Source organism: Zootoca vivipara, chromosome Z2, assembly GCF_965207765.1.
Source record: "Zootoca vivipara chromosome Z2, rZooViv2.hap1.1, whole genome shotgun sequence".
NCBI lineage: Eukaryota > Metazoa > Chordata > Lepidosauria > Squamata > Lacertidae > Zootoca > Zootoca vivipara.
The window spans coordinates 27804192-27817176 of NC_142585.1; the positions used below are offsets into that span (position 1 = coordinate 27804192).

At 42.4% G+C, this 12985-nt stretch overlaps 1 protein-coding gene and 1 long non-coding RNA gene across 4 annotated transcripts in view; one reads left to right on the forward strand and one right to left on the reverse strand.

The window, feature by feature from the left end:
- LOC118084151 (vascular endothelial growth factor receptor kdr-like) overlaps positions 1–12985 on the forward strand; it is a 198883-nt gene that overhangs the window by 170624 nt on the left and 15274 nt on the right. For all 3 annotated transcript variants that reach the window (XM_035113499.3, XM_035113500.3, XM_088664660.1), the window contains 3 exons: positions 2041–2165; positions 3609–3687; positions 11530–11630. In XM_035113499.3, the coding sequence (XP_034969390.1) occupies positions 2041–2165; positions 3609–3687; positions 11530–11630 (305 nt within the window). The remainder of the gene's footprint in view (positions 1–2040; positions 2166–3608; positions 3688–11529; positions 11631–12985) is intronic.
- LOC148686600 (uncharacterized) overlaps positions 1–12985 on the reverse strand; it is a 93271-nt gene that overhangs the window by 5117 nt on the left and 75169 nt on the right. The gene's annotated exons all lie outside the window — the stretch shown is intronic.

The following is a 12985-nucleotide window of genomic DNA, read 5'->3' on the forward strand; positions in this document are numbered from 1 at the left end:
GTGTCCTAAACTCATCATTGCTTTCAAGGGCTTTAACATAAAAGGCTTTGTGTCCCACAAAGGCAATTACATAATTGCCTGTTTCACAATAGCTTGATCAACCTTTTATTTCTGCTTTTAGAGCAGAGCTGTTATGTAACCTTCAGTATCTTGGTTTTCAGTTCTCCCTTTTCACTTGGCGAAACAAATCAGTGAAGCTCAGTTGATGGAGACCTAGTTTGCCATGTGGGGGTGGGGAGTATAATTTGTGTATTCCAAACATAGCCAAGGAGAACAAGAAAGAAAAGACGATGTTAAGGGACAAGAAAAATAAAAGTAGGTGAAGAGGGGGGTGGCAGAATTGAAAAGGGTCTTTGTGGGGTGGTGTAGTGGTTAGAGGGCCAAACTAGGACTTGGGTGGACCAGGGTTCAAATCCCCGCTGAGCCATTATTATTGCTATTATTTATTAAATTTGCATACCACCCTTCATCCAAAGAACACAGAAAGCTTCACAACATAAAAATACAAAATGAGAACACAAAATACATAATCAAACAGAAACTGAAACTAAATAGAGATCTTGGGCCTGTTGCTGCCGCTCAGCCTAGCCTACCTCACAGGGTTGTTGTGGGGATTAAATGAGGGGGAGAACTATGTGCCACACCTTGAGCTCCTTAGAAGAAAATGTAGCAACATTGATGTGCAGATATCCTGAGACACGTCTTCTGGGAAGCTCACCTGACACAGCCTCCACCATCCTGGTGCCCTCCAGATGTTTTTGACCGGAATTCCCATCAGCCTTGTGCCCTGGCTGGGGCTGATGAGAGCTGTTGTCAAAAACCGTCGAGGGACACCTAGTTGGCAAAGCCTGGTCTAGCTCCTTTATTTTGACCCCCTTGGAGCTCCTTGGAGGGTATGGGTATGGCTATGTAAAGAATACTCAACGAAACTAGCACATTGAAAAGGGGCACAAGAGATGATGATATAGTGGACCAGGTGTATGTGCTGTATTTCCGTATTTTGATCTTTTAGTAGTTACTATGTTAGTTATTTTAGATTTATATAATGATGTTTGGGAGGATGTTATCTAATTCTTCTGTGCTGCTTTACAATGTGAACATTTCAATATATGTTTTGTATTTTTGTTTTGTTTTTTATAATGCTGTAAACAGCTTAGAGGCATTTTCAAAGTATGTGGCAATGTATAAATTACCTAAATAGATATATAAGTGATCATCACTCATTTTATTGATCCAGATTTCACAATAAAACATGCCAATATTAGAATTGCAGAATTATCAAATATCTCAGGACAGGGGTTGTGTGTGTGTTTTTTTGGGAAAAGATTTCATTTATTTGGAAAATATTTTTACTTGTATCATCATTGCACTTAGCATAAATTTAGCTACCATTTCTATAATTAACTTATTTGTATCAGACATAAGAAGATAAACATTTCCATCAGTCTTCCAAAATTCAAAATGATCAGTGGATTGATCAACTATTTGGTGTTGTTAAAAATTGCAAAACAATAAAACATGGAATACTGCATCATTTAGGTCTGAACCACCATATAAGGTAACTTCTTAAATCTTCCATCAAGGAGAACTGAGGGCATAACATTAAAATGTGCAAGAGGGTGCTCCAGCTCTGCTAATATTTGCCTTGAAAATTGTTATAGGAAATGCCAAATGACAGAGATGAGCAGATCTTTTTAGCTACTGAAAGTGAGTGTCAAATTTGTTATTTTTGTCTTCCTGATCAAGGCTTTGAGCTGGGAAACCCAAGACTAAATCTCAGCTCACTAGGTATCCTTAGATCACCTCAAGAGACGAGAGGCCAGTCAAAAGCCCTAAACCTTCGTGCTACTGCATTGCCAATATATTCACAGTAGTTTTATAGAAAAATGAAAGAAAGAAGCAAAACTCCAGAGGGTTTCTGGGATAGGGATCCTGCTAGAAACCAACTCAGCAGAATGTGACAGTCACTAATGTCTGAAGCCAAGTAAGAAAAATGAATCTTAGTTTCCCTTATTTTCTTCTTGATTATGAAATATGTAGGATGGGAAAGACTACATCCCACTGAACATTACATTGTGCCCAGATGGAGATTCCAAACCCAAAATCAGCATCCTTGAAGAGAATGTGAGGAAGGGTTTTCATCGCTGGAGTACACTGGAAGCTTAGTAAGGAAATTGGTTTTGTAAAATAATCATAGTGATTCGTCTTTCTCTTTGGGGTTTGGGAGAAGACTGCTGCTGTTTCTAAGCTTTTGCTAACAGGAGGGTAAAGCCAATGGTTTGTTTGCTGTTCTGGGATGGATATGTAAGAGGTCCAGGGTAACCTGCGGAATCTCAGCAAATAGATACCGTAATACAGCATCTATTTATCTTTACCAGCAAAAAGGCATCATTATGACAGGGAAGCAGAGGCAGTAGCTTCATTGCAGGAGGACATGGCTGTGAGTTAGGGGGACAGCAATGCATCTCTTGGCAAAAAATGTTCTTCTTCTAAAAATGGCAAGATACAGATGGAGAACATTTTTAGGCCAGAGCAAGACTAGTGAGAGGTGCAGCCTGGGGAGAATCCTAAGGGAATAGAGAATAGAGAGAGTTGGAAGACCACATTTGGCTATTAGGCCTGAGGCTCCTGACCCTTATATAGGAGACAATAAAGGGATATTTTCAGGAATACAGTGGATGGTAGAGCCTCACCTCTCCCCTGCTGACTTGGTTTTTTGGAGGGGTCATTTTTGCCCCTTCCATAATGGTCTCTTGCCATTTGCTGGCTATTTCAGCAAAAGGTGTCATCCTCCATAATGTATCATTCTCCTGTATTCATAGACTATGTTAACTGCATAGTCGTGTTCTGGGTTCTGTTTTTTGACACCTTTGTTTGATTGTTTATTAATATATTTATATTCCTTACTGAAAGATAAAAAGTAATGTGTATGTAATTGTTAAGTGCACAGGATAAAATAAAATGTGAAAAAAGGAGGGAAAGTGAAAACGGGGGGAAGATAACACCCATATACAGTACAATACAAAACAAAAACAGAACTTATAAACATTACAAGATTGGTATTGTAGTTAACCTACATTTAATCTAATATACTGTAGCATTTATAGAAATGAATTCCAAATATCATTAAATTTGTCCATGACAAGTCTACGTTTATAGGCAATTTTTTCATGTGTTGTGAGTTTGTACATATCTTCTATCCATTCATTGAAGGGAGCTGCATTTTTATTTTTGTAAATTTTGGCCACGTTAGAGCATGACAGAAACCTGAAAGAGAGAGGGTAGGCTGTGGAGATTTTTTTCTTTCTTTCTAATTTTACCTCCAAACTATTTTTTGGGCTGGTGACTGTTATTTCCATGTTCCATGCAACTGAGGCTAGGTGCTAGAACAACTTTGTTGAGGCCACACAGCAACTGTACAGGTGAGTCCTAAGTTTTTGGGGACCAGCTCAAGCATTCTCCTTGTGTTGTGATTGTGCCGTGGCTCAACAAAAACGATTCAGTACACATGTGCCTGAAAGCTAAATGCAGCTGTTGGTTTCATCTTTCCGCCACACAATAAAGAACTAAAAGTCTGTGACTGAATCTCTCATTCTCCTTGTTTTCAGTATTAACCCCAAGAATCGGCCGCTCAGTGTGAAAACATTTGATGAGGTGTCAGTGAAGAAAGAAAAAAAATTGCATGAGGTAAGTTTGGGCCAAATGCTTTGCTCCCCACAATGCATCACTGTGCTTCCTTGCGCCTCCCAGTCTCTCTCCTGGAAAGCAGCAGTGAACCATCCATCAAAAGGTCAGGTAAGCAACACCTCTCTATCCCGCTGCCCACTTTTTTGGTCAGCATCCATCTGTTTCAAGAGACAATGGAGTGTGCCTCTGGAGGTAAAGTCAAACCCCTGCGCTAGCAGCACTGAAATGACCTCCCCAGTATGCAAGCCTAGGCAGTGTGCAAGACTATCCATTGGCTACTAGCCATGATGACTGCAATCCACCTCCACTGTTGGTAGCAGTATACCTCTGGACACCAGTTGCAAGGATTCACAAATGGCAAGAGAGCATTACGCTCATGTCCCATTGCAGGCTTCTCATAGGCATCTGGTTGGCTACTGTGATGACAAAAGCTGAACTAGATGGTGTGATCCAGCAGGGCTCCTTCTTAGATTTTTAAACTAGTCTTTGCTGAAAGTACATTAATGTGGGCACAGGTAAGCCTCTCAGTTGGTGTCATTGCCAAAAAGGCAATGTTAAAACAGAAGCCTGTTGAAATAGCTTGTGGGGGGGGGGAGAGAGACCCAACAAGCTGGCCATCCCTGAACTGGGTGGCTCTTGGGTTTCTTTCACTATTTGGCACCTACAGCTATGAATACCTATCAATTTCCAAACAAGAACTTGCATCTTTTCTCATTGGTGACGTCTATCTTTTCTCATTTTGTTCTGCAAGCTGCTTCATGAAGGGAGATAGTTTTTAACTGAAACACTTTAATGGTAACATCTGTCTTTGCTTTTAGATCAAGGTGACATTTTAAAATAATGGTGCTGCTAATGAGCTCTGAATTGCTTTGGGACTCTTGCCCAGCCAAGCCCTCGCACCAGACCATTTGATGACTTACATGAGGATTAGTATCAGTGCAACATGTCAAAATAATTCAGTATGCTTGATTCAAAGAGTTGCTTGGGAAGGTTCAAAGTGCAGGCTTAGGCTCTTTTCTCCCTTTGCTTGTGTTATTTTTAGTGTTTATCGAATTGGATTGTCCTTAAGAGAAAACAGTCTTGCTATCAGACTGGCTGAAATCAATAAGAAGACTCCCAAAATCATTACCGAATTCTGGATAGAAAGCAGAGTGGTTGTAGGCAAGAGACAGGTGTTATGGAGTTTGTACAGCTACCACCAGATACTGCAACCTTACCTCTTCTCCTTCTCTTTTCCCCAGAAACATCTAGCAGTACAGAAGTGTGACGTGTGACATCATTGTGTTCTGAGTTTCCTTGCACCTCTTCCCTGGAACTGGAGTGGGAACACTCAGGAGTGCAGTGATATTGCATCATACATTTGGGGTTGCCATATTTTACCAGTAGTGGCTAGTGTGGTGGGGCGGAGCCATAGTGTTGCCCTTGTGGTACTGCTACATAATTCCTAGATGAGCACAAGTTGCCTATATGATTGAAGGCTTAACCACATTTACCTATTGCCCCGCTCGTTCCAGCTTAAAAAGCTCTCTGTCCGAGTGGTGTTGGGATTTTTGCCCTGGAGCCATCCCTGTGAAAACCTGCTCTTTAAAGCTGAATCAGAGCAAATGTCAGTTCAGGATTTCTGTAGATTGACATTTGCTCCGATTCAGCTTTAAAGAGCAGGTTTTCACAGGGAAAGCTCCACAATTGGGGGGCGGTCAAATACAAAGCTTTTCAGTGCAGACCTGCCCGGAAAGAGTGGGGCAAAAAGCAAGCGTGAATAAGCCCTGAAGCTCTGGATGCAGCAGCAGCAGGAGCACTGCATTGCTTCTGCTTGCCACTGTCCTGCCCCAGTCCATCTAAGCAAACTGCAGTGACACTGGTGTGGGGAGGGCAGCTCCACTCCACCCTATTGGCTGCTATGTGGTTAAATTTATAGACTGATTCACACATAAAGCACATAAGACAAGCTCTAGTGACAAACTCAAAAGTGATCAAACCAGCCACACAACTCTAGAAACAACCAAGCTAATTCATCAAATATAAAAGTGATTTTACATAAATGACTGAAGTTACACCTCTGGGAAAGCCTTACTAAACAATCATTTTTTTAGTACCGTGTTTCTCTGAAAATAAGACACCGTCTTATATTTAATTTTTATCACTATGTCTTATTTTCGGGGTATGGCTTATATTCCTTGAATGCTTAAAAATCCTGCTATGGCTTATTTTATGACTACATCTTAAAACAGGGGAAACAGGGTAGGCACCTAAACATCATCACGGTTGCTAATAACAACATTTGTTGTGGCAGGGCAGCTCCAGGCATTCTTGGATGAAACTTATTGTCCAAACCCATTTCAATCTGGTTTCAGAGCTGGTTTTGACACTGAGTCAGCCTTGGTCCTCCTGGTGGATGATCTCTCTCTCAGGAGAGGAACAAGGGGACTACAATCTTGTTTCTTTTGCCTTTTTCTCAGCTTTTGATACCTCCAACCACAACATTCTCCTCTGAGATGAGTGTTTAACAGCAGTTACAGTCCCACCTACAGTACTGTTCATTGGCCAGTTCGCATTTATGTTATGGGGGACCATTTTGTCCCCAGTGTTATCATCTATATGAAGCTTTTGATAATGGCCATTAGGGATGTGGAGGAAAGTATCATCTGTATGCTGATGGTATGCAGCTCTGTATCTCCATAACATCTGAATCAAGAGTAGCCATGCAGCCTCTGGACTAGTGTCTGGCCACAGCTGGATGAGAGCCAATAAACTGAGTTTAAACCTGTATTTAACATGTGAAGTGCTAAACAACTTGGGACCAGGATATCTATGGGACCACCTTGCCCACTATATTCCTGCCCAGCAACTGCACTCCTTAGATGGGGCACTTTGGAGAGTACCATATGCCCCAGAAGTGTGCTTAGCTTTTAGTGTTGCAGCTCCAGCTCTCTGGAATCAGTTACCAGTCAAAATCAGACAGGCACCTGTTGCAGGGAAGGCAGGAGGAGTCATCTAGGTCAGTACTGTCTGTAGGGTCTGTACACAGATTAGCAGTAGCTCTCTAGCCAAGTGTCTTCCCCAGCCCTTATCTTGACGTGGTGGGTTTAAGCCTGGGACCTTCTGCATGCAAAGCAGATGCTCTAGGTACATCTGTGTGTCTTTAGCTGCAGGCTTGGGACTTTCTGAACACAAAATTGTCAGCTTGTAGAAGAAGGGGTAGCAATTTAGTCCATAGTATGGAGGATAGGAGGCTTAATAACTCTTCCCTTGCAGACAGCACTGGCCTAGTTGGACATGGCTTCCTGCATTCCTAATGTATCATAATTTAGTAATGCACCTGTTACAAATATATCTGCCTATGCATTGTGTGCATATAAATAGTCACTTGCTCTTCATCATGTTTTTTCATAATGAATTCTTTTATAATTCACAGTGCCCATAGAAGAGAGTAGTAGAGGTGATGCATTTATCAGTTCATAAGCTGTCATAAGAGCCTGCTGAGTCAGGCCAGGGGGGCTTTCACAGGATGCCCACAAGCAGGACCTGAGAGTAACAGCACTCTCTCCTTCTGCAGTTTCTAGCAGCTAGTACAGTGGCACCTCAGTTTAAGTACACAATTCATAGAATCATAGAGTTGGAAGAGACCACAAGGGCCATCCAGTCCAACCCCCTGCCAAGCAGGAAACACCATCAAAGCATTCCTGACAGATGGCTGTCAAGCCTCCTCTTAAAGATCTCGAAAGAAATAGACTCCACCACACTCCTTGGTAGCAAATTCCACTGTCGAACAGCTCTTACTGTCAGGAAGTTCTTCCTAATGTTTAGGTGGAATCTTCTTTCTTGTAGCTTGAATCCATTGCTCCGTGTCCGCTTCTCTGGAGCAGCAGAAAACAACCTTTCACCCTCTTCTATATGACATCCTTTTATATATTTGAAAATGGCTATCATATCACCCCTTAACCTTCTCTTCTCCAGGCTAAACATACCCAGCTCCTCATAAGGCATTGTTTCCAGGCCTTTCGCCATTTTGGTTGCCCTCCTCTGGACACATTCCAGCTTGTCAATATCCTTCTTGAACTGTGGTACCCAGAACTGGACACAGTATTCCAGGTGAGGTCTGACCAGTGGTACTATTACTTCCCTTGATCTAGATGCTATATTCCTATTGATGCAGCCCAGAATTGCATTGGCTTTTTTAGCTCCTGCATCACACTGTTGACTCATGTCAAGTTTGTGGTCTACCAAGACTCCTAGATCCTTTTCACATGTACTACTCTCAAGCCAGGTGTCACTCATCCTGTATTTGTGCCTTTCATTTTTTTTGCCCAAGTGTAGTACAATTGGTTCTGGAAGTCTGTACTTAACCTGAAGCGTACTTAACCTGAAGCGAACTTTCCCATTGAAAGTAATGGAAAGTGGATTAATCTGTTCCAGACAGTCCGCGGAGTACTTAAACTGAAACGTACTTAACCTGAAGCGAACTTTCCCATTGAAAGTAATGGAAAGTGGATTAATCAGTTCCAGATGGGTCCGCGGAGTACTCAAACTGAAGCGTACTTAACCCGAAGTATGAGTGTAATTGGTTCTGGAAGTCTGTACTTAACCTGAAGCATACTTAACCTGAAGTGAACTTTCCCATTGAAAGTAATGGAAAGTGGATTAATCTGTTCCAGACGTGTCCGTGGAGTACTTAAACTGAAAGTACTCAAACCGAAGCGAACTTAAACCAAGGTATGACTGTATTCAGAAACATGCTACCTCTGACAGTGGAACATAACCAGCACGGTTAGTAGCCATTGATAGCCCTATCCCCTATGAATTTGTCTATTCCCATTTCAAAGCCATCCAAGTTGGCGTCTTATTTTCTTTCTTGGTTAGGATTGTAGTGTGTGAGTAATTTTTAATAATAAAATATAAAATTAAAAAGTGACCATCCTGATCACAGCAATGTCAGGATTTCCAGGGCCAGAATACATAGAAATGTGTTTTGCCGGGGTCAGTTTCTGACACTTTGTTGGATGCTGCCCTCCAGTGCTCTGCAATGCATAGAAAACCTGAACAGGGAGATCAGAGACAGACAGCTTCCTGGGCATATTTTGCAACACAGATTGCAGGCACAGGGAGCAAAGTGGGGTTAATGTCCCCGCTACCCTTTGTGTGGTCAAGTGTGTGTAAGGGAAACCCTGCACCCAAGGCAGAACTGTCAGTATAAAAGTCATTTGTCGTTTGGCCCTCTGTACTGCCAGCAAAAAAAATATGAGATCATTCTTATTGCCATTGCTGCCTGAGCACATGGTTTTTTTCTCTCTCTCAACGCAACTGTAAAGAATATATCGAACTTGTTAAAACCATACAAGCAGTGGAAAACCATAATTATAATTGCTGCAGTGAATAAGATACAAATTTTGATAAGGTACTCGCTAACCAATTGCCCTTCCTTGGCAAATGCCCAACCTCTGAAAGTAAGAAGAAAAACTGTGCTGGATCAGGACAAGGGCCCATCCTTTTTTCACAGTGGCCAAACAAGGGTCATGAGAAGCACAAGAGAAGGATCCAGGTGCAACAGCACTTTTCCCACCTGTGACTCCCAGAAACTGTTATTCAGAGGAATTCCACTTCCCCTGCTCTAAACACTAACCCCCACCCCCACCCCGGAGAAATCCCTCTTGCTAAACATACCCAGGATTTAATACATGGGAAAGACAAATGAATCAAATAAAAGCATCTTTGCTTTTTATATAATTAGCCCACCCTCACTATACCATCTGTGTACGTTAATTTTATATGGTTTTTTAAAGCTTGCCTCTTCCCCTCAGCCCAGCATTATCTTCATAAAACCAAGAGAGGAAATAATTTACAGGCTAACTGCAGAGTGCCAGCATTATAAATGAAACTGCAGCCAGCTGTAAGCCAGGTGGCTGAGAATGGGGAGGTTAAGTCATTTCTCTGCCAAGAATATCTTTGAATTTAAAGTAGAGAGTGGGCTCTCTAATCACAGGAGTAGATCTATCTTAAAACCAGTGGGGCACTACCATTCTAAAGAAATGCTTTCTCCATGGAAGTATTTAAACCTAGCTTTCCTCTCATTCATATCATAAGATCCCCCTCCCATCTCAGATCAATTCATTGAATGAATGAATGAATGAATGGATACATATGGGGCCACTGCTGGGTTCCCAGCTGAGCTGCAGTCTCACAGATGTGCCATTTATGTTGACAGGTGTCTCCATATGTCATATTGTACACATGTGCATGGAAATATGCATGGTTTCAGCAGCTCAGAAATGTTGTTGTGTCACAGAACTCATTATAGTCACTTATATGAACTACAAGGGCTATGCTTTGTACGCAGAATGTCCCAAGTTCAATCTCTGGCATCTCTAAGTAGTGCTGGTAATGCCCCCCCCCAAAAAAAACAGAAATCCTGAAAAGCTGCAATTGTTCCATGTAGAGTAGGGATAGCCAACATGGTGCCCTCTAGATGTTATGAACCACAACTCTCATCAGCACCACTCATCATCTCCAGTGGTCAAGGATGATGGGAGTTGGAGTCCACATCTGGAGAGTCTTTTCTATGATGTAAACAAGACAGAGTGATATAGGCCAATGGTCTTGAGTCAGTATAAAACAGCTTGCTTTGTGGTTAAGTATGATCCTTGGAGAAGAATTGATGCTTTTGAATTCTGGTGCTGGAGGAGACTCTTGAGAGTCCCATGGACTGCAAGAAGATCAAACCTATCCATTCTGAAGGAAATCAGCCCTGAGTGCTCACTGGAAGGACAGATCGTGAAGCTGAGGCTCCAATACTTTGGCCACCTCATGAGAAGAGAAGACTCCCTGGAAAAGACCCTGATGTTGGGAAAGATTGAGGGCACAAGGAGAAGGGGCCGACAGAGGACGAGATGGTTGGACAGTGTTCTTGAGGCTACCAACATGAGTCTGACCAAACTGCGGGAGGCGGTGCAAGACAGGAGTGCCTGGCGTGCTATGGTCCATGGGGTCACGAAGAGTCGGACACGACTAAACGACTAAACAACAACAACATGATCCTTGGACAAGGGACTGACTTTTGATGAAAGCATGTAGGGCCAAACTAAAAATGTGACACAGGACACCTGTGATCAGGATCTCTCTCTCTCTCTCTCTCTCTCTCTCTCTCTCTCTCTCTCTCTCTCTCTCTCTCTCTCACCAATTAACATCCCCACATGGCTCTTTTGAATATGATGGGCTAAATGAATATGATGCACTGGTATTTTTCCCTTTTTGGTGCCAATTGCTGCTTGGGATGTGTTGATATACTTTGGGGAAATGACCTGAAAGAGTCGATCCAAAAACCCCAAAAACTTATCTATAGTGGGCACTACTTCAATCTTCACAGGAATTATGCAGATCTCCCAATTAGTTTACAAATAAAATAAAGCAGGCAAGCTGGAAAACCTAATCATGGGAATTCTGCATTGCCTGGCTTTGCTGGCTGGGACTGATGAGAACTGTGGTCCAAACATCTGGAGGGCAGCAGGTTAGAGAAGAGTCAATATTTGGTGGTTCCCTAACCATGGGCTTAATGGACCCTCCATAAACAAGGCTTGTGAAGCCTCCTGTGGTTCTGATGGTGTCATCACTAAGGGAAGAAAAGCTGTTTGCATTACAAAAATTATAGAGGGGTGGAACTCTGCTTGGAAGAGTTAGCAAAAATCGAACAGCTGGTGTTGGAATCACTTCATTCTGCTTTTTCTGCCACTGCCAGGCTGTATTTGCTATGAATCTAACCCTCCCTCGAGATTGTATTTTGAGCTTGAAGGAGCTGTACAGTCCTCAGTTAGAAGAAGCTAAAGCTTTGTTTTTTTCCCCCTTCTTTAGGAATGCGAGTCAGATAGCGGGATGGTGCTGACTTTGGATGAAATAAAAAGCCGGAAGAGATTGGAGATTCGTTCTTGGCCTTATGGAATCATGGCTCTGGCGTAAGTACCCCTGGATGAATATATATTACTTGATACTGGCCTGGTGTGCTTATCCATGGTTTATTTGGGCTAACTGTGGTTTGTTTGGATGTGCAAATTCAACCCAGCAGAGTAGCCATGGTTTATTTTCTGCAAAAAAAAGTTGTAATATATAGGCATGGTTTTGTTGTTGGCTTATGAACAATGGCTTGTTTTAACTATGTTTTGGTATTATGTCCAAATCCTTACTTAACCATGGTTTGTTTGGCCACCCCACCACAGACACTCTCATGAGGCAAGAGCAGCTGGAAAACAAACCAAGCTTTGAAGAAACAAACTATGGCTTGTTACGTCATCTGTGAGCTGACTTGTGGTTTATCAAACAAACCATGCTTTAAACAAACCACACTTAGCTTTACATGCAAATGTAGCCATTGGCATCCTTTCACAAACTAATACTGTTTATCCAATAATTGGTTTGTGATGAAATACAAGTTTTATTCATTCATTATTCATGTCTGGGGGCGTGTATAAAAAGAGGGGAAAGGGCCATGTCACTGACCCTGATCCCAATTTGTGACTTTTTAAACTTAGTATAAATGTTTTACATTGCTATACCTACTTAGCCTGGAAGTAAGCCCCGTTGAACTCAGCGAGACTGGCTTTTGAGTAGAGTTGAATTGGATTGGCTGGTCTCCAGTATATAATTCGGAAAGTTTTTTGTTTGATTGATTGTTTTTGGTTTTGGTTTGTTTTGCCAAAATGCACTTGGACACCTCTTATGATATAACCAAATTTGCATGGTTCTAAATTTGGTTAGATCAAGGAGCATTTTTCAGCTATGTTTGGACTGCAGCGTAGCTAGCCGACTGGCTGCCCAGGGTGGCAAACCCGAAGGCACCCCGCCCCCTGGTGGGGTGTCTGTCGCGCACATGTGCCGCGCATCACAGGAGACATGCGACATGGCGACGCGGCAAAACCTGCAAGCAAGCCGCGGAGTGAGGCAGACTCGGTTGCATCAGGGCATCTCCTCCATGGCGGCGGCCGTGTCGCGCGGCAGCAGCCATCGGAGGTGGTCAGCCCCATCCGGCCTGCTGCTCCCCCGCCCCCCCTATTACTACACCACTGTGTTTGGATACGATTAGACAACAGTGTGAATAAAGATGAACCTTTCAAAACTTCCCTGATTTTAGCCAAATTCTGAATGATGGTTCATGAGATCAAGGATCACGTTTTTGCTTATGTTTGGACATAATTTTGAATCAAGAAGGCTGACTAAACCCGTCAAAACTGCACTCATTTTTTTGTTTCTTGAAATTTCCAAACAACACCATATATGAGGCTGCTAGTAATCAAACAAATAACTAATTACAGGT